Raw genomic sequence first — 26,335 nt, 5'->3', positions numbered from 1 at the left:
CATAGGCTGGTAGGGTCACCAGGCCTGGAACATAGGCTGGTAGGGTCACCAGGCATGGAAGAGAGGATGGTAGGGTCACCAGGCCTGGAAGACAGACTGGTGGCGTCACCAGGCCGGGAGATAGACTGGTAGGATCTCCTAGCTGGGAGATAAGACTGGTAGGATCACCAGGCTGTGAGATAAGCCTGGTAGGATCACCAGGCCTGGGAGATAAGCCTGGTAGGATCACCAGGCTGGGAAATAGACTGGTAAGTCACCAAGTCAGGTACCTATGACGAGATCACGACCAGGTAGTTTAAGAGTCAGTAGATGAGTGGGTAGTGTAGGATAAACCACGGAGGGGACGTGGTAGATAAGGCAGTTAGGTGGGGTGGGGAGCCTCCTGATCAGAGGTCACGAACATTAAGCTCTGGCCCAAGGGAACGACCTCTTAGAACAGTGGAGTTGGACGGCCATCATCAAGGCTCATGGTACGAGGAGTATCATGACCACTTGTGGTTCTCTTGCTTCGACGAAGACCACGAAGATAGGAGTATTGTCAGGACATACTGGACCAGCCTTTAAGTTCGACTGTATAACAGTCATGATAGTACAGTCGGGAAGGCGCTTCTGGACTCTGGATGTGATGTAAGGAGATGATGGAAGATGCATTACTCGATGAATGTTGGAGAAGACGCAGTAACGAAGGGTGTGAGGAACTTTGAAGACTAGACTCCAAACTTTGGCTCCAAACTGTGGAAAGTAGGTTAGCGGTGTCCCAAGAAAAGGAGAAAAAGAATATATAAAGATGTCACCAGAAGGCAGAGGAACGGAGGTGGATGTGCAGTGGATACTTCGAGTTTGGAGTCTTACGTTGGCCGTGCAACAAGTGGGCTAGAGATAGGAACATGTGTGGGATGGGAGGCCGTGGCTTGCCTCCCACGCCCTCCGCTCCGCTACCTGCTACGGGGACAGGAATAACTGTCAAGTCTTGTCAACCTGTGGTCGAGGTGGGAGGGTTTTACAGCGCCCCAGGATATTCCCCACCCAACAAACGTCTCAAGTAAATGCGTGTGTGTGTGGCTTGGTATCCAGGCGTCTAGGCTGAACTACATCGTCCCCTGTGGTTTTTGTTGTCGTTCTCTCCCAGCCTTTAGGGTAGGAACCCAGCATCAGGACCCTGAGCATTTCCTAGCGTCAGGGCCCAGGGCAGTTCCCAGCGTCAGGGCCCAGGGCAGTTCCCAGCATCAGGGCCCAGGGCAGTTCCCAGCGTCAGGGCCCAGGGCAGTTCCCAGCATCAGGGCCCAGGGCAGTTCCCAGCGTCAGGGCCTAGGGCTGCTCCCGGAGCGAGAGCCCAAGGCAAGTTCTCAGCGTCGGGAGATCCATGTCGGCCCAGTAACGTACATCACCCAAGTTTTTTTTTCTTTTTTTGCTCCACTTCCTCCAGACAAAGATGAGACACAACCTTGGGATCCTGTTCGACAACAGGTACACCACTTAGGAGAGGGTGGTGAGGGTGGTACAGTTGGAGCAGTAGGTTACAGGCACGTCCGTGGAGGAGTAAGTTACAGGTTACACCAGCAGGGCAGGGTAGAGGGGAAGGTATTACAGACACGCAATCTGGTACAGTTGCAATAACCTGTTCACATTTCGCCAGTGCGATGTAGGTCAACCTTACGCTACAGATCACTTCTCTCATCGACTGCCCCCAACCTCCGCGTAAATCATGCATGTAAAAGTACAGGACACTTAGATACTGAGACGGGTAAGTATAAGTAAATGTGGTCACTGATAGCAGAGGCGTGGGCGGGCTCGGCCGCATCTCACCTGCCCTTTAAACACAGGTGTTCAGCACTCGTAAATGTCACTGTGTGGGTGAACACACGTCGGGACCTCCAGTGCTACACAGGGCCTGTCCCGCCCTCAACCTTCCTTACATTGATCCCTAGGGCTCACATCAGGTCACACCCGTGGTTGCAGGTCTCATATGTAAGCCATGAGTCGGGTTGTGACCTCTCTCATGGTGGGCAGAGAGGGGCAAGGGAGGAGGAGGAGGCGGAGGAGGAGGAGGAGGGAGGTCTACAGGCTGTATGTGTGGCGCGGCCCGCGTGGGAACCCTGTCAGCTGACGCTCCCTCTCTCTCTCTCTCTCTCTCCTGCTCACCTGTACCTGCCCCTTGTACCCTGTACCTGCTACCTGGACCTGATCCTTGTGCCTGCTACCTGAAGAGAGTGGACGTGATTTTTATCTCTGTCCATTACTACCCTCCAGCATCGTTGTCATCATCCCCACACTGCCACCACAACCAGTACCACCATCCATCACTGCAAACCTCCACAACTACTACCACCACCGCCATCCACCACCCATCACCAGCAGGGTTGCCAGGATGTGTCGAAATAAGTCAAAGACAGATTGTATGATTGGTCAATGTGTCAAAATGAGAGCCGCTTATGGGCCAAGATCAGACACAAACCCAGATTTTGAAAAAGTTGATGAGAACTTAATCCAGGTAGGTCATGGCTCCTTTCCAGGTCTTATATTACTTTCCCAGGTGTCGTGTTACCTTCCAGGTGTCTTGTTACCTTCCAGGTTTCATGTTACCTTCCAGGTGTCGTGTTACCTTCCAGGTGTCTTGTTACCTTCCCAGGTTTCATGTTACCTTCCAGGTGTCATGTTACCTTCCAGGTGTCTTGTTACCTTCCCAGGTTTCATGTTACCTTCCAGGTGTCGTGTTACCTTCCAGGTGTCATGTTACCTTTCCAGGTGTCATGTTACCTTCCAGGTGTCGTGTTACCTTCCAGGTGTCATGTTACCTTTCCAGGTGTCATGTTACCTTTCCAGGTGTCATGTTACCTTTCAGGTTTCATGTTACCTTCCAGGTGTCATGTTACCTTCCAGGTGTCATGTTACCTTCCAGGTGTCATGTTACCTTCCAGGTGTCATGTTACCTTCCAGGTGTCATGTTACCTTCCAGGTGTCATGTTACCTTCCAGGTGTCATGTTACCTTCCAGGTGTCATGTTACCTTCCAAGTGTCATGTTACCTTCCAGGTGTCATGTTACCTTCCAAGTGTCATGTTACCTTTCTAGGTGTCATGTTACCTTTCCAGGTGTCGTGTTACCTTCCAGGTGTCCTGTTACCTTCCAGGTGTTCATGTTACCTTCCAGTGTCATGTTACCTTCCAGGTGTCATGTTACCTTCCAGTGTCATGTTACCTTCCAGGTTTCATGTTACCTTCCAGGTGTCTTGTTACCTTCCCAGGTTTCATGTTACCTTCCAGGTGTCCTGTTACCTTCCAGGTGTCGTGTTACCTTCCAGGTGTCGTGTTACCTTCCAGGTGTCGTGTTACCTTCCAGGTGTCGTGTTACCTTCCAGGTGTCGTGTTACCTTCAGGTGTCATGTTACCTTCCAGGTTTCATGTTACCTTCCAAGTGTCATGTTACCTTCAGGTGTCATGTTACCTTCAGGTGTCATGTTACCTTCCAAGTGTCATGTTACCTTCCAGGTGTCTTGTTACCTTCCAGGTGTCATGTTACCTTCAGGTGTCATGTTACCTTCCAGGTGTCGTGTTACCTTCCAGGTGTCGTGTTACCTTCCAGGTGTCCTGTTACCTTCCAGGTGTCGTGTTACCTTCCAGGTTTCATGTTACCTTCAGGTGTCATGTTACCTTCCAGGTGTCTTGTTACCTTCCCAGGTTTCATGTTACCTTCCAGTGTCATGTTACCTTCCAAGTGTCATGTTACCTTTCCAGGGGTCATGTTACCTTCCAAGTGTCATGTTACCTTTCTAGGTGTCATGTTACCTTTCTAGGTGTCATGTTACCTTTCTAGGTGTCATGTTACCTTTCCAGGGGTCATGTTACCTTCCAAGTGTCATGTTACCTTCCAGGTTTCATGTTACCTTCCAGTGTCATGTTACCTTCAGGTGTCATGTTACCTTTCTAGGTGTCATGTTACCTTCCAGGTTTCATGTTACCTTCCAAGTGTCATGTTACCTTCCAAGTGTCATGTTACCTTCAGGTGTCATGTTACCTTCCAAGTGTCATGTTACCTTCAGGTGTCATGTTACCTTCCAGGTTTCATGTTACCTTCCAGTGTCATGTTACCTTCCAGGTGTCGTGTTACCTTCCAGGTGTCATGTTACCTTCCAGGTGTCATGTTACCTTCCAGGTGTCATGTTACCTTCCAGGTGTCATGTTACCTTCCAGGTGTCATGTTACCTTCCAGGTGTCATGTTACCTTCCAGGTGTCGTGTTACCTTCCAGGTGTCATGTTACCTTCCAAGTGTCATGTTACCTTCAGGTGTCATGTTACCTTCCAGGTGTCGTGTTACCTTCCAGGTGTCGTGTTACCTTCCAGGTGTTCATGTTACCTTCCAGGTGTCGTGTTACCTTCCAGGTGTCGTGTTACCTTCCAGGTGTCTTGTTACCTTCCAGGTGTCGTGTTACCTTCCAGGTGTCCTGTTACCTTCCAGGTGTCTTGTTACCTTTCCAGGGGTCATGTTACCTTCCAGGTGTCATGTTACCTTCCAAGTGTCATGTTACCTTCCAGTGTCATGTTACCTTCCAGGTGTCGTGTTACCTTCCAGGTGTCATGTTACCTTCCAAGTGTCATGTTACCTTCAGGTGTCATGTTACCTTCCAAGTGTCATGTTACCTTTCTAGGTGTCATGTTACCTTTCTAGGTGTCATGTTACCTTTCTAGGTGTCATGTTACCTTTCTAGGTGTCATGTTACCTTCCAAGTGTCATGTTACCTTCCAAGTGTCATGTTACCTTCAGGTGTCATGTTACCTTCCAAGTGTCATGTTACCTTTCTAGGTGTCATGTTACCTTCCAGGTTTCATGTTACCTTCCAGGTTTCATGTTACCTTCCAGGTTTCATGTTACCTTCCAGGTTTCATGTTACCTTCCAGTGTCATGTTACCTTTCTAGGTGTCATGTTACCTTCAGGTGTCATGTTACCTTTCTAGGTGTCATGTTACCTTCAGGTGTCATGTTACCTTCCAAGTGTCATGTTACCTTTCTAGGTGTCATGTTACCTTCCAGGTGTTCATGTTACCTTCCAGTGTCATGTTACCTTCCAGGTGTCATGTTACCTTCCAAGTGTCATGTTACCTTCCAGGTGTCATGTTACCTTCCAAGTGTCATGTTACCTTTCTAGGTGTCATGTTACCTTCCAAGTGTCATGTTACCTTCCAGTGTCATGTTACCTTCCAGGTGTCGTGTTACCTTCCAGGTGTCCTGTTACCTTCCAGGTGTCGTGTTACCTTCCAGGTGTCGTGTTACCTTCCAGGTGTCGTGTTACCTTCAGGTGTCATGTTACCTTCCAGGTGTTCATGTTACCTTCCAGGTGTCTTGTTACCTTCCCAGGTTTCATGTTACCTTCCAGGTTTCATGTTACCTTCCAGTGTCATGTTACCTTCCAGGTGTCATGTTACCTTTCTAGGTGTCATGTTACCTTCCAGGTGTTCATGTTACCTTCCAGGTTTCATGTTACCTTCCAGGTTTCATGTTACCTTCCAGGTGTTCATGTTACCTTCCAAGTGTCATGTTACCTTCAGGTGTCATGTTACCTTTCTAGGTGTCATGTTACCTTCCAAGTGTCATGTTACCTTCAGGTGTCATGTTACCTTCCAGGTGTCCTGTTACCTTCCAGGTGTTCATGTTACCTTCCAGTGTCATGTTACCTTTCTAGGTGTCATGTTACCTTCAGGTGTCATGTTACCTTCCAAGTGTCATGTTACCTTTCTAGGTGTCATGTTACCTTCCAGGTGTCCTGTTACCTTCCAGGTGTCCTGTTACCTTCCAGGTTTCATGTTACCTTTCTAGGTGTCATGTTACCTTCAGGTGTCATGTTACCTTCCAGTGTCATGTTACCTTCCAAGTGTCATGTTACCTTCCAGTGTCATGTTACCTTCCAGGTGTCATGTTACCTTCCAGGTGTTCATGTTACCTTCCAAGTGTCATGTTACCTTCCAGGTGTCTTGTTACCTTCCAGGTGTCATGTTACCTTCCAGGTGTCATGTTACCTTTCCAGGTGTCATGTTACCTTTCCAGGGGTCATGTTACCTTCCAGGTGTCATGTTACCTTCCAAGTGTCATGTTACCTTCAGGTGTCATGTTACCTTCAGGTGTCATGTTACCTTCCAGGTGTCCTGTTACCTTCCAGGTGTCATGTTACCTTCAGGTGTCATGTTACCTTCCAGGTGTCGTGTTACCTTCCAGGTGTCATGTTACCTTCCAGGTTTCATGTTACCTTCCAGTGTCATGTTACCTTTCTAGGTGTCATGTTACCTTCCAGTGTCATGTTACCTTCCAGTGTCATGTTACCTTCCAAGTGTCATGTTACCTTCAGGTGTCATGTTACCTTCAGGTGTCATGTTACCTTCCAGGTGTCCTGTTACCTTCCAGGTGTCATGTTACCTTCCAGGTGTCGTGTTACCTTCCAGGTGTCGTGTTACCTTCCAGGTTTCATGTTACCTTCCAGGTGTCGTGTTACCTTCAGGTGTCATGTTACCTTCAGGTGTCATGTTACCTTCCAGGTGTCATGTTACCTTCCAGTGTCATGTTACCTTCCAGGTGTCATGTTACCTTCCAGGTGTCGTGTTACCTTCCAGGTGTCATGTTACCTTCCAGGTGTCGTGTTACCTTCCAGGTTTCATGTTACCTTCCAGGTGTCCTGTTACCTTCCAGGTGTCTTGTTACCTTCCCAGGTTTCATGTTACCTTCCAGGTGTCGTGTTACCTTCCAGGTGTCATGTTACCTTCCAAGTGTCATGTTACCTTCCAGGTGTCCTGTTACCTTCCAGGTGTCGTGTTACCTTCAGGTGTCATGTTACCTTCAGGTGTCATGTTACCTTCCAAGTGTCATGTTACCTTCCAGTGTCATGTTACCTTCAGGTGTCATGTTACCTTCCAGGTTTCATGTTACCTTCCAGTGTCATGTTACCTTCCAGTGTCTGTGGTGCCAATAAGGGAATTATCAATGAGGGTTAAGTTGGGGACCCTGCCTTCTTTGGCTGTATGTTAGTCACGAAGTTCTGTGCCCAATCATCCAGCTTAACGCGTTTTGGGACCTGTAATCCCGTGTTCACATTTACCAAGAGCTTTTGCTAAAAGATGTGCCCATCACCTCAGCCTATGTCTTCGTCTTCTCCGTCGCTTCTTTTGTCGTAGTGGTTTAAGGCAACAGAGAGAGGATGATCCACCTCCCCCTCACATAGCATGTTGTCACGGGTGATGTCGATTATACGATCCCAACAGCTTGATCACAAGGTCTCAACGCCTTAGTTGGGTATGTGCCAGGGGAGTCACAAACTGACAGTCGACCTTCGTCAGCTCCCGCACCTGCAGGATATGGTGGGTGGTGTCTGGTTAAGGTCATAGTGAGAGAATTTGGTCTAAAGTCGCGGGGTTAAATTGTGTAGTACTGTACTCGCCTGGGTTAATCAGTACTGAAGGTGAGGTTGTACTGTACTGTCATGAGGGAGTACTATCCAAGGGAGGAGGACTGTACTGTACACTCAGGGTGCACTTAATTCAAAGTTAGTGAATGTACTGCAAGTCGTACTGCTGTACTTCCAGGGATGTACTGCAAGTCGTACAGCTGTACTTCCGGGGATGTACTGGAAGTCGTACAGCTGTACTTCCAGGGAATGTACTGCAAGTCACACAGCTGTACTTCCAGGATGTACTGCAAGTCACACAGCTGTACTTCCGGGGATGTACTGCAAGTCGTACAGCTGTACTTCCAGGATGTACTGCAAGTCGTACAGCTGTACTTCCAGGATGTACTGCAAGTCGTACAGCTGTACTTCCGGGGATGCACTGCAAGTCGTACAGCTGTGCTTCCGGGATATACTGCAGGCGTGCAGCTGTACGTCCGGGATGTACACAACAAAGAGGTTGTACAACGTGGGTTTGTAGAGCAGCGAGGGGTAGGAGTGCATTTAGTACAACACCCCCTGGTGTCATGTGCAGTGTATCGTTGAAGTATCGCTCTTATGTACAATGTTGATAAGGGTTGATTTCAGGCACGAGAAGCTGTTGAGAGACTGTTGGATATCAAGACAACTTTCGCTCTTTGGAACTGTGGTAATAGAGGCGATTATAGCGTGACTGAATGTGTGTATACCGTCTTTAGGGGATTGCAATGTGTTTTTCGTAATTCTTTTAGCCCTTGAGTTCCTAGGGAACAGAGATGATATTAGCAAAACTACGTGTGTAACGCCCCGATGGAGATCGGCAGTACTTTCACCTCTGCGTCCTTTAGCACTAGAGGTGGTTGTTGCTCGTTAGCGGTGTTTGCCCCTCCCATATCAGATTGTAACGGGATTCTGAGCCATGAGTGTTCCGCTCATGGCTCTCAGCAGCCACCAGGGGCCTGGACCACGGCGGGCGGAAGTCTGTGGTGAGGTGCACCTCTTGCAGCCAGGGTTCGTTATCTTGGCTGGCTCTCTCTCTCTCTCTCTCTCTCTCTCTCTCTCTCTCTCTCTCTCTCTCTCTCTCTCTATTATCATCTTTTTTTATGTAATTATCTTTTGATCGCCTTTATCTCTCGCGTCTCTCCTTCTCAAGGGTTGTTCTTGAGAGACGCGTCTGTCTCGATTGGCTAGGCAAAGGGATAGGTTTTTGGAGATGGGATAGGGGGGTTAGGAAAGGCTAGACAAGGTCGTAGTAGCTGTTTATGGTTGTATGGGATAAATGGCTAGGGGGGAAGAGAGGCGTCTCTGGGGTGAGAGGGATGGTAATCTGTCAGGAGATAGATAGATGTGGAAGGAGGCTAGTCGTGGTTTATGGTATAGTACTGCTCGAGAAGGATAGATGTATGGAAGGAGGCTAGTCCTGGTTTATGGGGTAGTACTGCTCGAGAAGGATAGATGTATAGAAGGAGGCTAGTCCTGGTTTATGGGGTAGTACTGCTCGAGAAGGATAGATGTATAGAAGGAGGCTAGTCGTGGTTTATGGTATAGTACTGCTCGAGAAGGATAGATGTATAGAAGGAGGCTAGTCCTGGTTTATGGGATAGTACTGTATGAGAAGGATAATATGTATAGAAGGAGGCTAGTCTTGGTTTATGGGGTAGTACTGCTCGAGAAGGATAGATGTATAGAAGGAGGCTAGTCCTGGTTTATGGGATAGTACTGTATGAGAAGGATAGATGTGTGGAAGGAGGCTAGTCTTGGCTTATGGGGTAGTACTGCTTGAGAAGGATAGAGCCAGAGGGATAGGATAGGTTGAAAGAATACCCACTGGTGTGGTAGCCTAGTTGTCCCCTGGTGATGTCAGGTAGTCCACTGGTGATGTCTGGTGCCAGCCTAGCTGTCCACTGGTGATGTCTGGTCCTAGCCAAGCTGTCCACTGGTGATGTCTGGTCCCAGCCAAGCTGTCCACTGGCGATGTTTGATCCCAGCCTAGCTGTCCACTGGTGATGTCTGGTCCCAGCCTAGCTGTCCACTGGCGATGTCTGGTCCCAGCCTAGCTGTCCACTGGCGATGTCTGGTCCCAGCCTAGCTGTCCACTGGCGATGTCTGGTCCCAGCCTAGCTGTCCACTGGTGATGTCTGGTCCCAGCCTAGCTGTCCACTGGTGATGTCTGATCCCAGCCTAGCTGTCCACTGGCGATGTCTGGTCCTAGCCAAGCTGTCCACTGGTAATGTCTGATCCCAGCCTAGCTGTCCACTGGCGATGTCTGATCCCAGCCAAGCTGTCCACTGGTGATGTCTGATGCCAGCCTAGCTGTCCACTGGCGATGTCTGATCCCAGCCAAGCTGTACGCTGGTCATGCCTCTAACCTTGGTGAGGTTAAGTTAGGGGGGAAAGTGTTGGGGCTAAAGTTGTGGAGGGAGGTTGACTCTTGAACTTATCAGAGGTGGGGGGGAAAAGAGAGGGTGGGGTGGGGGGTTGAAAGCGCCGGAATTGACATTTCAAGACACGACATGGCGGGGGTGTGGGGGGCGGTTCATGTTAACATAACACAAGTGACCACATCCTAAAAGTTATTGTATAACTCAAAGGTTGAGACTGAACATAGCTGGACACAGAGGCTGAAACATAGCATAGCCGGACATTGGGGGCTGAAATCTAACATCGGCAGACATAGTGGCTGTTACTTAACATAGCTGGACATAGGGACTGAAAAAAGGGTCCAAGATCTGACATATTCTGACATAGTAACATAGGAACTAAATCTTAACATCAGTGGCCGGGCGCGGGGGTGTGAAATACAAGGTGAAACTTTTATAAGTGTTTCTGAGAGGTTCCACTTTAGTGAGTTAAGTCACACGATACTTTTGTAAGTGACTAGAACTCGGCGACAGGACTCAATGGAAGGATATCAATAGGACCAGAGTTCACGATAGGATGATATGACTGTAGGAACTTGTGGTCCGACCTTTTGAGTAGACTTCGATAATCTCTCAAGTTCTTAAGACTGAATGGCTGGAGGACACGAGCATTTGAGGTGCTGTTCTTGTTGTCCTCGAACCTTCAAGAGAGAGAGAGAGAGAGAGAGGGGTCGCTTGCAGACGGTAGAGTGAGGACTTACATGCCTCTACCTGTTCCTTCCTGTCCTGCACCGAAGGTGAGGCTGGCGAACTGAGTGTTATGTAGCTGGCCAAGTTGGCTTCGCCGCTCCTGATACTTGACCCCGCCGCCCGAACAGACTACTCCTACAGCAGTTACTGTTCGCTGTTACTTGTCCCCTGCTGGTGCAGTTGCTGACGTGGCTCCTGTTATCATTTACGCCGTGTGGATTTCCTCTGTTGCCCCCCCTGCTAAAGTTCCAGTGGGATGTGTGTTATCAAGGCTAGAGTGTTTGTATGGAGAGAGAGTGTGCAAGACCAGCAGTTACTCTCTTTGGAACGCCAAGCCTTCGTTCCGCCCCTCACTCCTCACCACGCCCTCGCCCCAGCATCACAGCAGGTTGAATAAGTGACACACTTGAGTTCTTCAGTGTCCTCCAGACGCTCAAAAGAGTGTGTACTTCCAACGGAGACAATTCCCCCTACGTGGTTGAGGTGTCGTAACTCCGCCCCACCGCTCTTCGTCGTCATGACAGCATCGGCGGCGACCGCAGGCCTGGTCGACCACTACCGAAGCCGGATCATCTGGTGCTGTCATTAACTCCGGGTTGCCCAAGAGCTGAGGCGTCCACTTTCACCGTCATCTCCCACGCCCTCTCCTACGAGAGGGGGAGAGCGTGGCTCCGTGGGCTAGGGAGGGCCAGCGGGGAGAACCATTGAGAAGCGCTACGGAGGAAGTTTCGTAGGGTGGTGATAAAAGGGAGAGCCATAAAGAATGGCCTCACGGGAGAGTCAGCAGGGACTTCTGTAAGGGAGACGTGTGGAGAAATTTCTCAAATGGGAGTGGAGCAGGGAAGGGGAAACGTAGAGGTACACCCAAAGGCGGTGAGAAGGGTGCGATCAGAGGGACTCAGAGCAGGTAGAGAGGGACCAACATACAGCTATAAAGGTAACGGGAAAATATCAGCGAAGACATGTTGGGCAAAGCTAATTGGGACAGCTAAAGAGAGGCGTAAATGTTGTACCTAGAGAGTAGAAAATATGTAAATATATACTACGGATAATGAATTAATGGGTCATTAAGACGGGGGGAAGGTACAAAGGTGCCAATTGAGATTATAATTCTTCGAACTAGAGCCATTCTCTTAAGAGCCAAAGACTGGATGTGTGTGTGGATCACGGTTGGGTAATTACTGCCGTCGATGACCTCTGTGCTAGACCCTCGCCTGGAACCTCAAACACCAGAGACCCATCAGGGTGGAGTCCACCAGGTAACCACAGCCAGAGACCATAATTACGTAGGGAACACGGATGGATAGACTTAGAACCAGAGACGGCGAAAACGGGACCATCTAAAGAGACCATGATTTTGGGACTGCTAAAACAGATGTCCAAAAAGAAAGACTTCGACCAAGGGCATTTTAAAGGTATCATGAAGAGAGACCTTAAGGGTACGGGCCATCAGCATGGGACGGCCATAAAGACATTAAGGCCAGCAGAAGGGAGGCCCAACCAGGGACCAACATCGACGGGTCAGGACGACCCCCAGGATTACGTCTTCTCAGTTTCCTGTCGTAACAGATGCTGCCTTCACTCGTGGGAAGACGTCACATGTTGTCACTCTCGGGGCCACAACATGTGTCGCATCTCTGAAGATCTTTTACGTGTTAGTCGTTACGGTCTTTATGTGTTTTCAGACCCAACATACGGTTGGTGTTCTCCGTCTCAGTAATCTGTCTCTCAGAAGGTTTCTGGACTGCATTTGGATCCAGTACGTTAGCGCATTTAAGACGCTCACATTACCTTATTTGTAGGATTGATCTCAGTAATCTGTCTCTCAGAAGGTTTCTGGACTGCATTTGGATCCTTTACGTTAGCGCATTTAAGACGCTCACATTACCTTATTTGTAGGATTGACCAATAGTTTCTTGAGAGGTCCAACACCTTTGTTCTCTTGTTTCAGTTTTCGTGATAGGTTGTCGCTAGGGTGAAACATGTGTTACCTATTTAAGAATGAGGGAAGCGGGATTGGATTGTGTTACAGACGGACTTGTATAACCATCCGGTTACGGGGTGGCCTCGCGTTACAGCCGGTGGTGGATGGACGTTCCCTGTGGCTTTGTAACGCTGGCTGTGACGTCTAACAGCAGGCTGCCGTCGCGTAACGAGCGCTCGTAACACTTGTCTGTCATGCTAATTGTCACGCTCTTTTGAAGACGTTTCTGAGGTTCATTTAGAATGTCATAACGTGATGCTCCGTGTTATGAGGGGTTCGATGATCACACACACACACACACACACACACACACACACACAAGGTTGACAGAGGAGCCCTATCAGATTTTGCTTGACAGGAATAGGAAGACACGGTATAACACTTCACCTTGAAATGATAATCTCCCTGGTGCTCCCTAGATCCTCCTCCCCCACCATGGTCAACCTCAGTGGCCCGGTAGTCTACCTAAGGTCTGCGTGGAAGTCTACCTTAGGTTTCCCATAGTTTACCTTCAGCGTGTCCGTGTAGTAGTCTACCTGTGTCGACCCGTGAGCCCCTTGAGCGTCTTAAGGACCCGGAGGCTTGGGACCCGACACACGCCCTCCCTCCCACGCCCTCCTATACCTCCTGTTCTCACCGTCGCCTGACGCAGCTCCCCAAAACCCCCAACACCCTCCCGAGCGCCACACCTAAACTCCCAACGTTTGTGCGCGGCAGAGCTGGCAGCCGGCCTCCCCACGCCAGCGATCCACTTGTTCCCAATACCAGCAACACTGTTTCTACGTTACCCAGACTATTCCATTCCTCCCCATACATCCCCACCACGCCACACCACATCTCTATACCTCCCAAGGCCACAGCACACCTCCCCATACATCCCCACGCCACATTACATTTCTCTCTGCCTCCCAGGGCGACAGCACACCTCCCATACCATTCACACCACACCACAGCTCCCCATACACCACACCTTCCCCCAGAAGTCCTGAAGGTTTTTACCTGCTGGAGAACAGCACTGTAACAACATCTTACATTCCTGGTCAGTGTAGCTGGGGATAATACAGGAAAGCAGATGGCATCTCCCCCACCCTCCACTATAGATGGAGACATGATAGTGAAGTAGAAGGCCTCTTCCCACCCACCACTATAGATGGAGACATGATAGAAAAGCAGAAGGCGTCCTCCACGCCCCTCACACACCACGTAAAGCTGGGGTCGTGGCACCTACCACATCACGTGAAGCTTGAGGGGGGCAACGGGGAGGGGGTAGTGTTGTGACGTAACTACCCCGTTTCTTCTTCTTCTTCTTCTTCTTGAGCCTTTCCTTTTCGTCCTCTTCTTCGTCTAGCACGTAGCAAATGCTCCTTTTCCATGGCTGGTGTGGGAGGGAGGCGGCAGGCTGGGGGGCGGCACTGTGATCACAGTCTAACAGCCTTGGATCAGAGGTCGTTGGCACTGAACGAGAACGATCGTCCGTTGAACCGGGACAGGCAAACGACCCGGGTCTTTTCCTGGTGGCTCCCGCAGTGTCGTGCGTAATAGGCACGGGTCGTTGGACCTGTGATGTGGAGGGAGGGTGGGTCATTGAAGACGACGTGGGTAAGCCGAGGCGTCCGGGTAGTAAGCCACACCAGATGGCAACTGATGGGTCGATTGGGCAGTTATTGAGGTGGTAACCGGAGCTCGGGACGAGGATCTTTCTTCACTGGTGTTGCGGCTGAGGAAAACATCATTACACAACCAGCAAGACAGGTGGAGGAGGGGCGAGGTCGAGGCGAGGTGGTATAGAGCTGCGTCTTTCGTCAACATACAGGTGGAGGAGGGTCGAGGACGAGGTGGTATAGAGCTGCGTCTTTCGTCAACATACAGGTAGAGGAGGATCGAGGCGAGGTGGTATAGAGCTGCGTCTTTCGTCAACATACAGATGGAGGAGGGGCGAGGTCGGCGCGAGGTGGTATAGAGCTGCGTCTTTCGTCAACATACAGGTGGAGGAGGGGCGAGGTCGAGGCGAGGTGGTATAGAGCTGCGTCTTTCGTCAACATACAGGTGGAGGAGGGGCGAGGTCGAGGAGAGGTGGTATAGAGCTGCGTCTTTCGTCAACGTACAGGTGGAGGAGGGGCGAGGTCGAGGCGAGGTGGTATAGAGCTGCGTCCCTCGTCAACATACAGGTGGAGTGGTGAGCGCATCGCGTTAGCCCTGCCACCGTGTCAAAAGCTCGTCGTAGGTACTCGTATGTACTCTCTCTCTCTCTCTCTCTCTCTCTCTCTCTCTCTCTCTCTCTCTCTCTCTCTCTCTCTCTCTCTCTCTCTTCTTTCTTTAAGGTCAAGATCTCTCTCTGGTCGTCTCGTGGGCTCGTGTGATGAAAAGGGGGAGAGAAGTCGGTTGGCTACGGGTCGCCGACTCGACCCTCTTTTCTTGCCCGAGACTTGTATAATTTCTGGGATTTAATCTCACCCATGTTTATGAATATTTCTTGTGTAATTTCATTTATTGATTAGGACTGCACCTTCTATGATTGTTGTAATTATACTTTTGTTTACGGACTCTTTGGTATGTCATTATGTCTTGCAAATATATAATCATCTGATTCATCCTTAAGCATCTATATGGTTTGGTCTTGTTGCTGTATCTTGAATATATATATATATATACATATATATATATATATTCTTTCACCCCTATCCCCAGGGATAATATACATATATATATACATATACTCTCACACACACACACACACACACACATGCACATACACACACACACACACATACATATATATACATATGAAAAATGTAAGAAACAATTTAGAAAACAAACTTTTAGCTTGAAATGAATGAAAAAAAATGAATGTCACATAATGGTTCAACCTCTGGCTATGGAAAAGGAAATGTACAATTTATTCACACAAACGTCAATAGCAGTTCTCATCAATTTCACCACTGTGTCAATAAGCTTCAATGTCTAAGCTACATTTTTCTCCAACTTCACTATTTTCTTGTCAAAAACACCATGCATGAAAACTATCACTCCATTAACACAACTATAAACATTTACTTCCCCTTTAATGGATTGAGCCAGGGCATGTGAAGCGTCTGGGGTAAACCATGGAAAGTTTTGTGGTGCCTGGATGTGGAAAGGAAGCTGTGGTTTCTGTGCATTATACATGACAGCTAGAGACTGAGTGTGAACGAAAATGGCCTTTGTTGTCTTTTCCTAGCGCTACCTCGCGCGCATGCGGGGAGAGTGGGTTGTCATTTCATTTGTGACGGTGTGGCGATGGGAGTGAATAAGGGCAGCAAGCTTGAATTATGTACATGTGTGTATATGTATATGTCTGTGTATGTAAATATATGTATACGTTGAAATGTATAGGTATGTATATGTGAGTGTGTGGACGTGTATGTGTATACATGTGTATGTGGATGTGTTGGGCCATTCTTTCGTCTGTTTCCTTGCGCTACCTTGCTAACGCGGGAGACAGCGACAAAGTATAATAAATAAATATATAATATATATATATATATATATATATATATATATATATATATATATATATATATATATGTGTGTGTGTGTGTGTGTGTGTGTGTGTGTGTGTGTGTGCAAGGCTTCGTGAGGTTCGTGACCTGAAATTCCACGAAATGGCTGCAGAGTTCTTGTGGTTGTGGTGTTTCCCCGGATTGAATTCCGATCCTGTGCGAACATTTGCAAACATGTCTTCGTAATGAGAGCTTTCCCTCCAGCCATACGGATTTGGACGCGTCTGCCTGTCTGTTTTTAGTCACCGTTCATTGTCCTGCACTGGAAGAGGTCAGGGGTCGCCTAAACACCTGCTCGCCCATTCATCCATTGATGGAAGCAGGAACCGTGTGTGTGTGTGTGTGTGTGTGTACGCATTCATTAAGCTCGGACACCGTTGGCGTCCAAAAATATGGTTAATGATTTTCGTGATTTAACCGCTCCAGGTGTTGGGACGAGAGCCATCGTCCTATAGACACAGCCTTGAGGTAATTGACGAGCTTTGCTTTCCTAGGCCGACCTCCCCCAGTCACGTCCTCTCTTGTGTTCGTGTCTTTTTTTATAGATGGGGCATTTGGGGTATAATGAGCAGCGATCAGGTGGGTTGCTGTTATGACATATTGTACATCTGTTTGGTTAGTATTTGTGCACCTGGGGGAAGGTACGATCGTGCGCCCCAGCCTGAAATTACCCAAGTGTTTTTTTTTTTTTTTTCCATTATACTGGCAGCCGCGTTTTATTTCTTCACTTAGTTTGTCCTAGGAGTCCACATAGCTTGTCCTAGGAGTCCGCATCTCTGGTGCTGAAGACAGTGGCTTCCTCAGATCCCTGCGTACACATCTCTTGTCCCCCTCTTGTTCAGGGCTGTCCTGTTACTTTAAGGAGACGTACTTGTGTTAACGTCGTTGTGGTCTCGGAAATATGGACATATAGACGAGGAGACGAGACTGTTGCTGCATATTCCACAAAAGGAACGAATGTACGTCGTCGTGTGTATGTATATATATTTCCCTAGGCATATGAATCCACGTACTTGATGGTGGCTATGACAGTGAGCGTATGATAGCTTCCCTCCCTCACGAATCCTTCTCATATGATATTCTAGTGACTGGTGAGGTCAGCTCCAAGGCGTGTTTCACAATGCGACTCGTCATTCAGTCTCCCTTTCCATATGGTATTCGCTGTCTGGTGTATTGAAATCCCTTGCCCATCTTCATGAGCTTGTATTTTCCTGGATGAGAATATCAGCAGCCATTTGTTGGCTCCCAACTCTGCTGCGTTCTCTCCGGTTACTTCATGTGGTAAATCACATACCGCTGTGCCCCCTAACAAAGAGGCCTGAGGCATCACATTTGTCAGCCAACCACCCTGAAAAAGGATTCCCCTGGTGTGTGGTGTCTGTTCCTTCCCAGTTACGCTGCTGTCGGTCCATTTCAGTATCCCCACCTTCCTCTAACCACAGCTCGGACAGCTCTCTTCTCATCAGTCCGCCACAGTGGACAGTATCAAAGGCCTTCTGATAATTTAAGAATCCACCCCACCTGTTCCTCCTTTTTTCCTTCTAGGATGTTAGTTTCTCTCATAGAAACCCAGTAGGTTTGTCATGGAAGTAGTTATTCTTATCAATCCATACTTTCTCCTGCTTCGGTAGCTTTCTGCATCGGAGAAGTGCCTCTTAGTATCTAGCAGGTGGTGTTCTGTGTAACTAGCTTCACGATTCAGAAGTACCCTTCTCTGTCGCCTCTCCTTTTAGAGATATTGTCATTACGTTGGCTCCCCTTCCAGTCATTTGAACCACTGCCCATCGTGTCCACGGACTCTGTACCCCCGCCTTCGACAGGCTGTGGTAACGGCAGAGTCGAGCAGGTGGATGATAAGCTTTGGTAGAATTTGCAGAATAAAAGAATCAGACGAACCTTTTATTTATCGCAGTGGACGTAGCTTTTGTTTTCGTAGTGGTTCAAGGTGGCTTTTGTGAGGGTGAGATGATCCAGGTAGCTTTGGTGTGGCAGGGGTCCAGGCCACCGTCAAGACAGTAGAGGGAGACCGCCAAGTTGGTCAAGGTTATCTGAAATTGGCTCTACTTAATTAAACAGATGTGAAGTGGTGTTAAGGCACGTACAACCTAGCACAGGTGGCGGGCGAGGGAGGGAGTGAGGGAGGAAGGTAGCGAGAGAGCAGAGCCAGTCACGTGGGCCCCCATGTAGTAAGTGTGGATGTGTAGATATGAACAGTGATGTCCAGTAAGGAATGTAGGGTAACAAGGGGCAATGATGAAGAGGAGAGGGTGATGATGATTTTAGCAGTATTGATGATTGTGGTATTGATCGTTATTTGCGAAGTAGCAACAGCTGCCTTAGACATGAGGGTGTGTGTGTGTGGACCCTTTCCATAGCTAGAGTGCGTGTCAGTGTCCATTTATATGGCACAAGGAAGGGGTTCTACGCTCGTGGGGGCCTCATCTCTTGACCTTTTAAACGTCTGTGATGCTGTCCAGTCACCGTTTCATGACTTTACATCTTTTCTAACATGTTTCTTGCTTAATTTCATGTTATGGTTTCTGGTTTGTTTGGTCCACGCGTCTTTTGGAGACCCATTCACTGCGCACTTCATCACAATTTTTTTTTAGAAAATTAAAGGATGTGATCGGAGCACCTCTTACTCTTTCTCTCTTCCATGGCGGACAGATTTATGGCTTCTAACCTGTCACTATAACTCAGCTGTATTTGTTGTCCTCCTCTGGATTTTCTCTCTCAGTCCGTTATGCTTCTACAAGGATAACCTAGTTTTGACCTAACATACAGTGTGAACAGTTTGCTGAATATGTCAATATCTGTATTACATGAATGGCATTGTAATATAAGTTGGCAAAGAGTTTGTCTCCATTTATGATTATCCTTAAGTGAGGCTGCCAAGTTCCTCTCTCACACACAGTATCCTGGAGTTTATATCCGGCTAGATAATGCTTAAATCAAAGTCCTCCCTCTATATATCCTATTCTCGTTACTCTGCTTATATTCCAGCTGAATTTCATCAACCAAGTAACAGACCAAGTCTGGAGTTTGTTTAGGTCCCCTTGGAAGGCGATGCAATCCACCTCACTTCCCACTTCCTTGGCATCATCCGCAAACATTATCCGATATCAGTCCAGTCCTTCCCGACGAGTTATTGACAAAGATCAAGAAGAGCAGTGGTTTTAAGAGGGCCCTGTGACACTGGGGACCCCAAACCCACTGAGACACACCACTGGCGATCCCAAACCCACTAAGACACACCACTGGCGACCCCAAACCCACTGTGAGAAGGATCCTTTGCCATGTGTTGCTTGTTCCCTTCCACCGAGATGATCTTTGGTCCACCTTAGTGATTTTCTCCCTATTCCTGCCTGGAAAGCCAAGCTTCTTCAACAGCCTCATGTGTGGGATAGTGTCAAATGCTTTCAGGCAGTCCAGATATATGCTATCTAAAACCGAAAATTGTGTGTGTGTGTGTGTGTGTGTGTGTGTGTGTGTGTGTGTGTGTGTGTGTGTGTGTGAGTGAGGTGTGTGTGTGTGTGTGTGTGTGTGTGTGTGTGTGTGTGTGTGTGTGTGTTGTGTGTGTGTGTTGTGTGTGTGTGTGTGTGTGTGTGTGTGTGTGTGTGTGTGTGTGTGTGTATAACAGCTGCACTATGCATGTTCTGCATAATTGGGGTCACAGCTGGACTGTTCTTTATATGCATGAAAACTGTTGATTTCTCTTGAGCTGTTGTTACGGGTGCCTTTTCTCAAACAGTGTCGTAAACATTGTAGATGTGATCTTTTTTTTTTTTCACTCATACTTTTTCTTTGTTCACACTGAATACGGAATGGCTGGCAGAGGTCAGTGATGTGGTCAGTGTTGTATATCGAGATATCGCTATCGGTAACAACTGTGTTATCTGCAGTGACCATCTTCACTTGTATTATCGATAACACCCGTGTTATCTGCAGTGGTTGTTGTCGCTCGTGTCGTCCATAACGCGTGTTATCTCCAGAGGTCATTATCACAATGTCGATGAACCTTGTGGCATCTGCAGTGATCATTGTCACTTGTATTGGCCATTGTCGATAACGCTTGTGTTACCTGAAGTAATTATTCTCACTTGTATACAATATTGGTGTCCCTCTTCAAAACAATGGTATGGTTTTTAGTAGTTTTGTATATTTTTTGATAATTATCGCTTTTACCTGTATGTCGCTTGTTGAGGTGGTGCCACAGATGGTATAGTGCCAAAGGTGATATGTCGTCTAAAGTGTTGCAGTGCCACAGGTGGTGCAGTGCCACAGGTGTTGTTGTGCCACAGGTGGTGCTGGTGTGGTGTGCTGAGCGCTGTCTGTGGAGCCAGACTTGCTGCAGTCGTTAGGAGCTGTACCTGTAGAAGGCGCTGCTCTAACGTACTTCCTCTTTTGATGTTGCAGGAACACTGGACCTTCTTCGGCGAGGACGAGGTTCACGGGCCCGTTGTGCTGAGCCACAAGCGGGAGGTCATCAGCTCCCAGGAGAACCTCCGGGTCCTGCTGAGGTTGAAGACGGGCACTCACCACGCCACCATCATCAACCTCGGGGACAACCCCACCCCCGCCAAGATGGCCAAGGTAAGATCACAACCTCATCCAACCTCAGTCGGCTTCGGACCCTTGACAACCCCACATCTCTCAGCTTCTCAGACCTCATTATAGCTGACGCAAGATGCCCTCGCATGCAGACAGTGACAAGCCAACCCCTCCCTGGCCAAAGATGACTAAGATAACCCCAACATCCTCCCTCTGTTCCCACCCTCCATACGTATCAGTGTAATGCTCCTCATCTTCCTTTAGTAAGAGCTCATCCATGGCCACGGAATTGCCCACTCACCCATGGCCATGGGACCATCTATTCCCCTGTGGCCACAAGCCATCCACTCTAAAAGTTTCTGTCGTCATTTTCTTTTCCATTTTGATTTTGTCGTATACTTTCTTGCCTGTACATGGCTGCCCATCTCAGCCACACTATCATATATCCGAGCTGTAGAATGTACACCCATCCCCGCGGACGACGCCACCCCATCCAGCACAGGTAAGGAAACACTGCTACCCACACAGAACCGTAAACTCACCACAGGACTAATTTAGCTGGGAATCGTCTCTGTAGTTTTAGTACACGGAAGAACAGCTAGCACGGATATACTGTACAGAAACAATAGATACCTGTGTAGGCTATACCCTTTCAGATATACGAAGCATACTTGACCATACAAAGTATACTTGGATTCAACACTTCCAGGGGTAAGTAGCGGGTATATACTTGCGTCTGCAACCCCGAGTGGGATGTGTGGGAGACTGAGAGAACACGAGAGCTGGATGGCCAAATGGGAACATCGGGGTCATTATTGCACGGGTTCGGACACTCCCACCAGTTGGGTCAATGGACCAATTTACTACAGGAGACGAACGACTGGATTAAGAGCGCTAGATGAAGTGGTTACAGCTGATACTAAGTTACAGTCAGGGGTGCATCAAGTGTAGGAGGGGGGTTGCAGGCACACCTCAGCTGCCTGCTGATGTGAACAGCAACACTGAACCTCACACACACACACACACACACACACACACACACACACACACACACACACACACACACACACTCCCTGTACCTACATGGTATCATATGAAATAACAAGTCTCACCCTTGCTTCAAGAAGATGTCACAAGCGCAGTTTCAGAGACACACCATAATACCATACAGGGGAAAAGGGAAAGGGCTAAATAACCACGCACCTTCCCTCACCCCTCGTTGTGTGATGCCCAGTACAACCCGAAGGTGTTTGTGTCTTGAGGACAGAGTGTGTCGGGCAGGGGAGCTTCACCCTATCCTGTAGCCAGTTTTAAACACGGTTGTAGTATAGGTGCCACCATGTTACCCCCTGCTGACCTGGTTAGCACTACTCTCCCTTCCCTCCTCCCGAAGAGACTGCTAATTACCAGTAGTTGGCCAAGTGTGATTCCGCTCCTAATTTCCAGTTTTAGGATTCGCTCGCGTTCTGGCATCAAATTTCATTAGCCTAGTTTTAGTCGGGGGGGGGGGGGTGGCAACAACACTGTCTGCAAGGCTGCGAGAGAGAGAGAGAGAGAGAGAGAGAGAGAGAGAGAGAGAGAGAGAGAGAGAGAGAGAGAGAGAGGGGAATGACCTGAGCTCTGTCTGCATTGTTTGCCGACCTGACCTTAGCTCTACAGTATCTTGCCGTCCTGACCCCGAGCTCTACGGTCCTCACTACAGGGACGCGTAGCTTTGGGGCAGCGTCCTACAGGAGCTGAGGAACTTACACACGGTATGATACAGGAAGGGAAGGCAATGGTCCCGATGCTTTCAATTTTATCACATTTTCTCTCCAAAACCTGTCTACTCTGGCCCCCTCCTCCGTCCTGCTTCCGATCCCTTGGGCCCGGAACTACCCACTCCTCAACTCTCTCTCTCTCTCTCTCTCTCTCTCTCTCTCTCTCTCTCTCTCTCTCTCTCTCTCGTCAAGACGCGCCAGTCCGATGTCCTTGAACGCTCCCACTCACGTCTGGATCTCGCCTGCCGCTGTACACACTGCCCGGGTTCTGTGGCGCTAGTCAAAAACCGCATCGAGTGCAGGACTTCTTTTCGCCGACCGCATCTCCTCTGACGTGCGCTGGGAAATGGTCGACTTGACCGTGGCGTTTTGATCCGGGTGAGGCACAGGGAATTCCCAGTGCATAATTGAAGGTGATGAAATACTGTGAATTGTGGAATATTCAACGATTTACATTTTTTTTTTATGTTAATCTCATTATTTCCACTTGCGTTCGCTGGATCTGAATTCGTGTCAGTGATTTAATACATATATGTATATATTCCTATGAGTCCACGGGGAAATTAAACATGACAAGCTCCCAAGTGCATTTTCGTGTAATAATCACATCATCAGGGGAGATACCAAAAAGAAATAGAACATGTTCCCCATTTCCTGCGCCAGCGAGGTAGCGTCAGGAACAGATGACCGAGCGTAAAGAGGGAACAATCCTCACTTGGCCCCCTTTTCTGATCCTTCTTGTAGAAAAGTTAAACAGGAGGGGAAAAATTTCGAGACCCCCGCCCCCATCCCTTTTAGTCGCCTCGTACGACACGCAAGGAATTCGTGGAAAGTATCCTTTATATATATATATATATATATATATATATATATATATATATATATATATATATATATATATATATATATATATATCATTTGATACTGAATTTGCCGGCGTCACATTTGCTTGTTCCCGACTTCGAAAATGAGTATGAGGATTGACGAACTGTGGAAGACTTGCACTCGTCCACGTAGTGCACGTGACTCTGACTTAACGGGAATGCTCCACGTAGCAAGAAAAAATTCCACGTAGCAAAAAAAAAAAAAAAAAGAAAAATGATTCGATCTCGCTCAAGATTTTCATTAAAATTCTCTTCCTTTCGTGAGTCGATTTGATCTCAATTTCACTCTTAATGGAAAGGATATTGTTGGTGAGTTAGTACGTTTGGGGGGAAACCCTCTGTAAAAACTTTGAGCTCTGTGCCATACTCACTCTCACCGTTCGTCTCACAGCCTCCCCTCTCCCTCCTCACCATGTCAACCACACATGACCGAGCCACCAGTTCACGGCTGCCTCCTCCCTCCTGTAGTTCACCACAGCTTCAGTCAGGAGTACTTCCTCCTTGGCAACTCTCAGGCCTCGCTCGTCCGCCAGCTAGCCAACCAGTAGCTTCTAAAATATATATATATATATATATATATATATATATATATATATATATATATATATATATATATATATATATATAATGCTTTATAAGGTTAAATGTCTGTAATGTCTTGTCCCCGCCGGGGTCTGTGGGCTGGCAAAATAAAGTAATCTTGCCATGATTTACGACACAGTATGTTCTGTTGTAGCCTCTAGACTCATCCCCAGCACTGGCCGGGTATTTAACGGGGCCAGCCGGAACTCCATTAAACTTCGGCGGGGAAAATAAATTCTAAGGCTTTCGTACGAGCAAGCGGCCGAGATTAATGGCAGCCTGTAATACGAAAGGTTTTTTTTGGGGGGGCCAGTCCTTTGGCCAGCATTGGCAGTGGTGCTGGGCTATATTATACTCAGAGGTGGCGTGGCAGTGGTACACTGTGGACTTGAGTGTGCTTTATGAACCATTCTGGTCTGTGTTTTGGGCTGACGTGTAACCCGTGCTGGCCCCCACCAGCCTGGTCTGCTGTATGAGCCGTGTTGGTTCTGGTCCCCTCCTCTCCTACCTGGGTGGCGTGGCAGTGGTACACTGTGGACTTGAGTGTGCTTTATGAACCATTCTGGTCTGTGTTTTGGGCTGACGTGTAACCCGTGCTGGCCCCCACCAGCCTGGTCTGCTGTATGAGCCGTGTTGGCTCTGGTCCCCTCCTCTCCTACTTGGGTTGCTGCTACTCTACATCCCTCACCTCGACACCTCGTCTTACATTACCTGTCTGTCTGTCCCTCCGTTCCGTCTGCCCCCACCCCATTCCCCGTCATCCCCCATCGTCCGGAGGTAAGTAAACATTCCTGCACTAGAGCCACACCTGATGCAGTGACTGATGTGTGGGAGGGAACCGCCATGGCCTGCTAACACCTGTGGCAGCAGTTCGAACACCTCTCCTCCCGTGCTTACAAAGAGGTCACCTGCTGCTTTCAAGCACTCGGTGTGTTTTAGCGTTGTATGTTTGTCGTGGGTCAATATTTTTCCCGAGCATTTGCATTTTTTAACCCTACTTTTATAGTATTTATCTTTGACCTTTTATGACCTGCTCCACCTCCTTCCCACACACATACACACACAGAGTCTGGTCCTGGGACGTTGCCCCTCCCTTACTAGAAGGAGTGGACTCGTACCTAAGCATGTATGCAGATGATGCCAAGGTCATGGGGGGAGGTTAAGAGTGAGGAGGATTGCATCGCCTCACAAGGGGACCTAGACGAAGTCCATAGTTGGTATGATACATGGGAGATGAAATTCTATCCGAGTTAATGTAAAATAATGAGACTGGAGCACATGGAAAGAAGACCCCAGTAGGAATATTGTCGAGTGGGAAATAAACTGTGAGAGAAGCAGACATTGTGCGTAACCTGTCACCACCTCTGGAGGATCATGTGGGAAATACACTGTCTGTTAGCAGATATGAGAGTTGCATTCAAGTACGTGGGAAAAAAAAAGCATTTAGCAAACTGTTCTCACTGCACATGAGGCCGGAAGTACAATGTACCTCCTCAAGTTCGGTCACTGCAACTGACAAGAGCGCAAAGACGTAATAGAGAAGGACCTGAAGTAGGGTACCCAAAATTGGTACCAAAAAATCAAGTGACTTGAGTTACAGTGAGATGTTATTAGAGGTCCATATATTTGTCCACCATGGAAGAGAGAAGAGTACGGGGTGACTTGATCACAACCTTCAAGTTAATTATTACCCAGTTTGATGTGATGGTCAACAGTGGACGGTTCGCCGAAAGATGGGAAGATGGAGAGCGAGGGACCGTGACGAAGAACGAAGCAAGATATGTGATAGAGAAGATGGGAAGATGGACAACGAGGGACCTTGACGAAGAACGAAGCCAGATATGTGATAGAGAAGATGGGAAGAAGGTTTCTTTTAATACTAGTATTAGAGTCATGGATCTGTAAAGTTGGTGTTGAAATTGTGAAGGATAATGGGATACAAGTTCAAGAAAAAAAAAAGCTGTGTGGTAGTAGAGTGAGTTCAAGAGACGGAGCCCCCAAGAGTAAAACTCCCTCCCCCCGCACTGTACAAATATGTAATTACACACACACACACACACACACGCACACACACACACACACACACACACACACACACACTAGTCCCTCCTCCTTTAACCCCCCCAGGAGCTGGGAAGACTAGCCTCCGTAAACCCGTTATGTTCGCTGGTCGCTGCCGCCCGCCCGCTTGTGTACTTAACGGGCGCTTCTTGGACGGTAGGTCCGGTGACCCTACCAGCCCTCTAGTTTGTTAGACGGTAGGCCCTGTGACGCTACCAGCCCTCTGTCTGTTGGACGGCAGGTCCTGTGGCCCTACCAGCCCTCTAGTCTGTTGGACAGCAGGTCCTGTGACCCTACCAGCCCTCTAGTCTGATAGACGGTAGGCCCTGTGATCCCACCAGCCCTCTGTCTGTTGGACGGTAGGTCCTGTGACCCTACCAGCCCTCTAGTCTGCTGGACGGTAGGCCCTGTGACGCTACCAGCCCTCTGTCTGTTGGACGGTAGGTCCTGTGACCCTAT

General features: G+C 48.4%; 1 protein-coding gene across 1 annotated transcript in view; it reads left to right on the top strand.

Moving 5' to 3' along the window:
• The window catches only part of LOC139757182 (uncharacterized), an 857,301-nt gene that overhangs the window by 756,048 nt on the left and 74,918 nt on the right, over positions 1–26,335 (top strand). The window contains exon 9 of the mRNA XM_071677314.1: positions 20,455–20,631. Within this exon, the coding sequence (XP_071533415.1) occupies positions 20,455–20,631 (177 nt within the window). The remainder of the gene's footprint in view (positions 1–20,454; positions 20,632–26,335) is intronic.

Source organism: Panulirus ornatus, chromosome 25 (assembly GCF_036320965.1).
Source record: "Panulirus ornatus isolate Po-2019 chromosome 25, ASM3632096v1, whole genome shotgun sequence".
Classification (NCBI taxonomy): Eukaryota; Metazoa; Arthropoda; class Malacostraca; order Decapoda; family Palinuridae; genus Panulirus; species Panulirus ornatus.
This window is presented reverse-complemented; position numbering and strand designations above follow the sequence as displayed.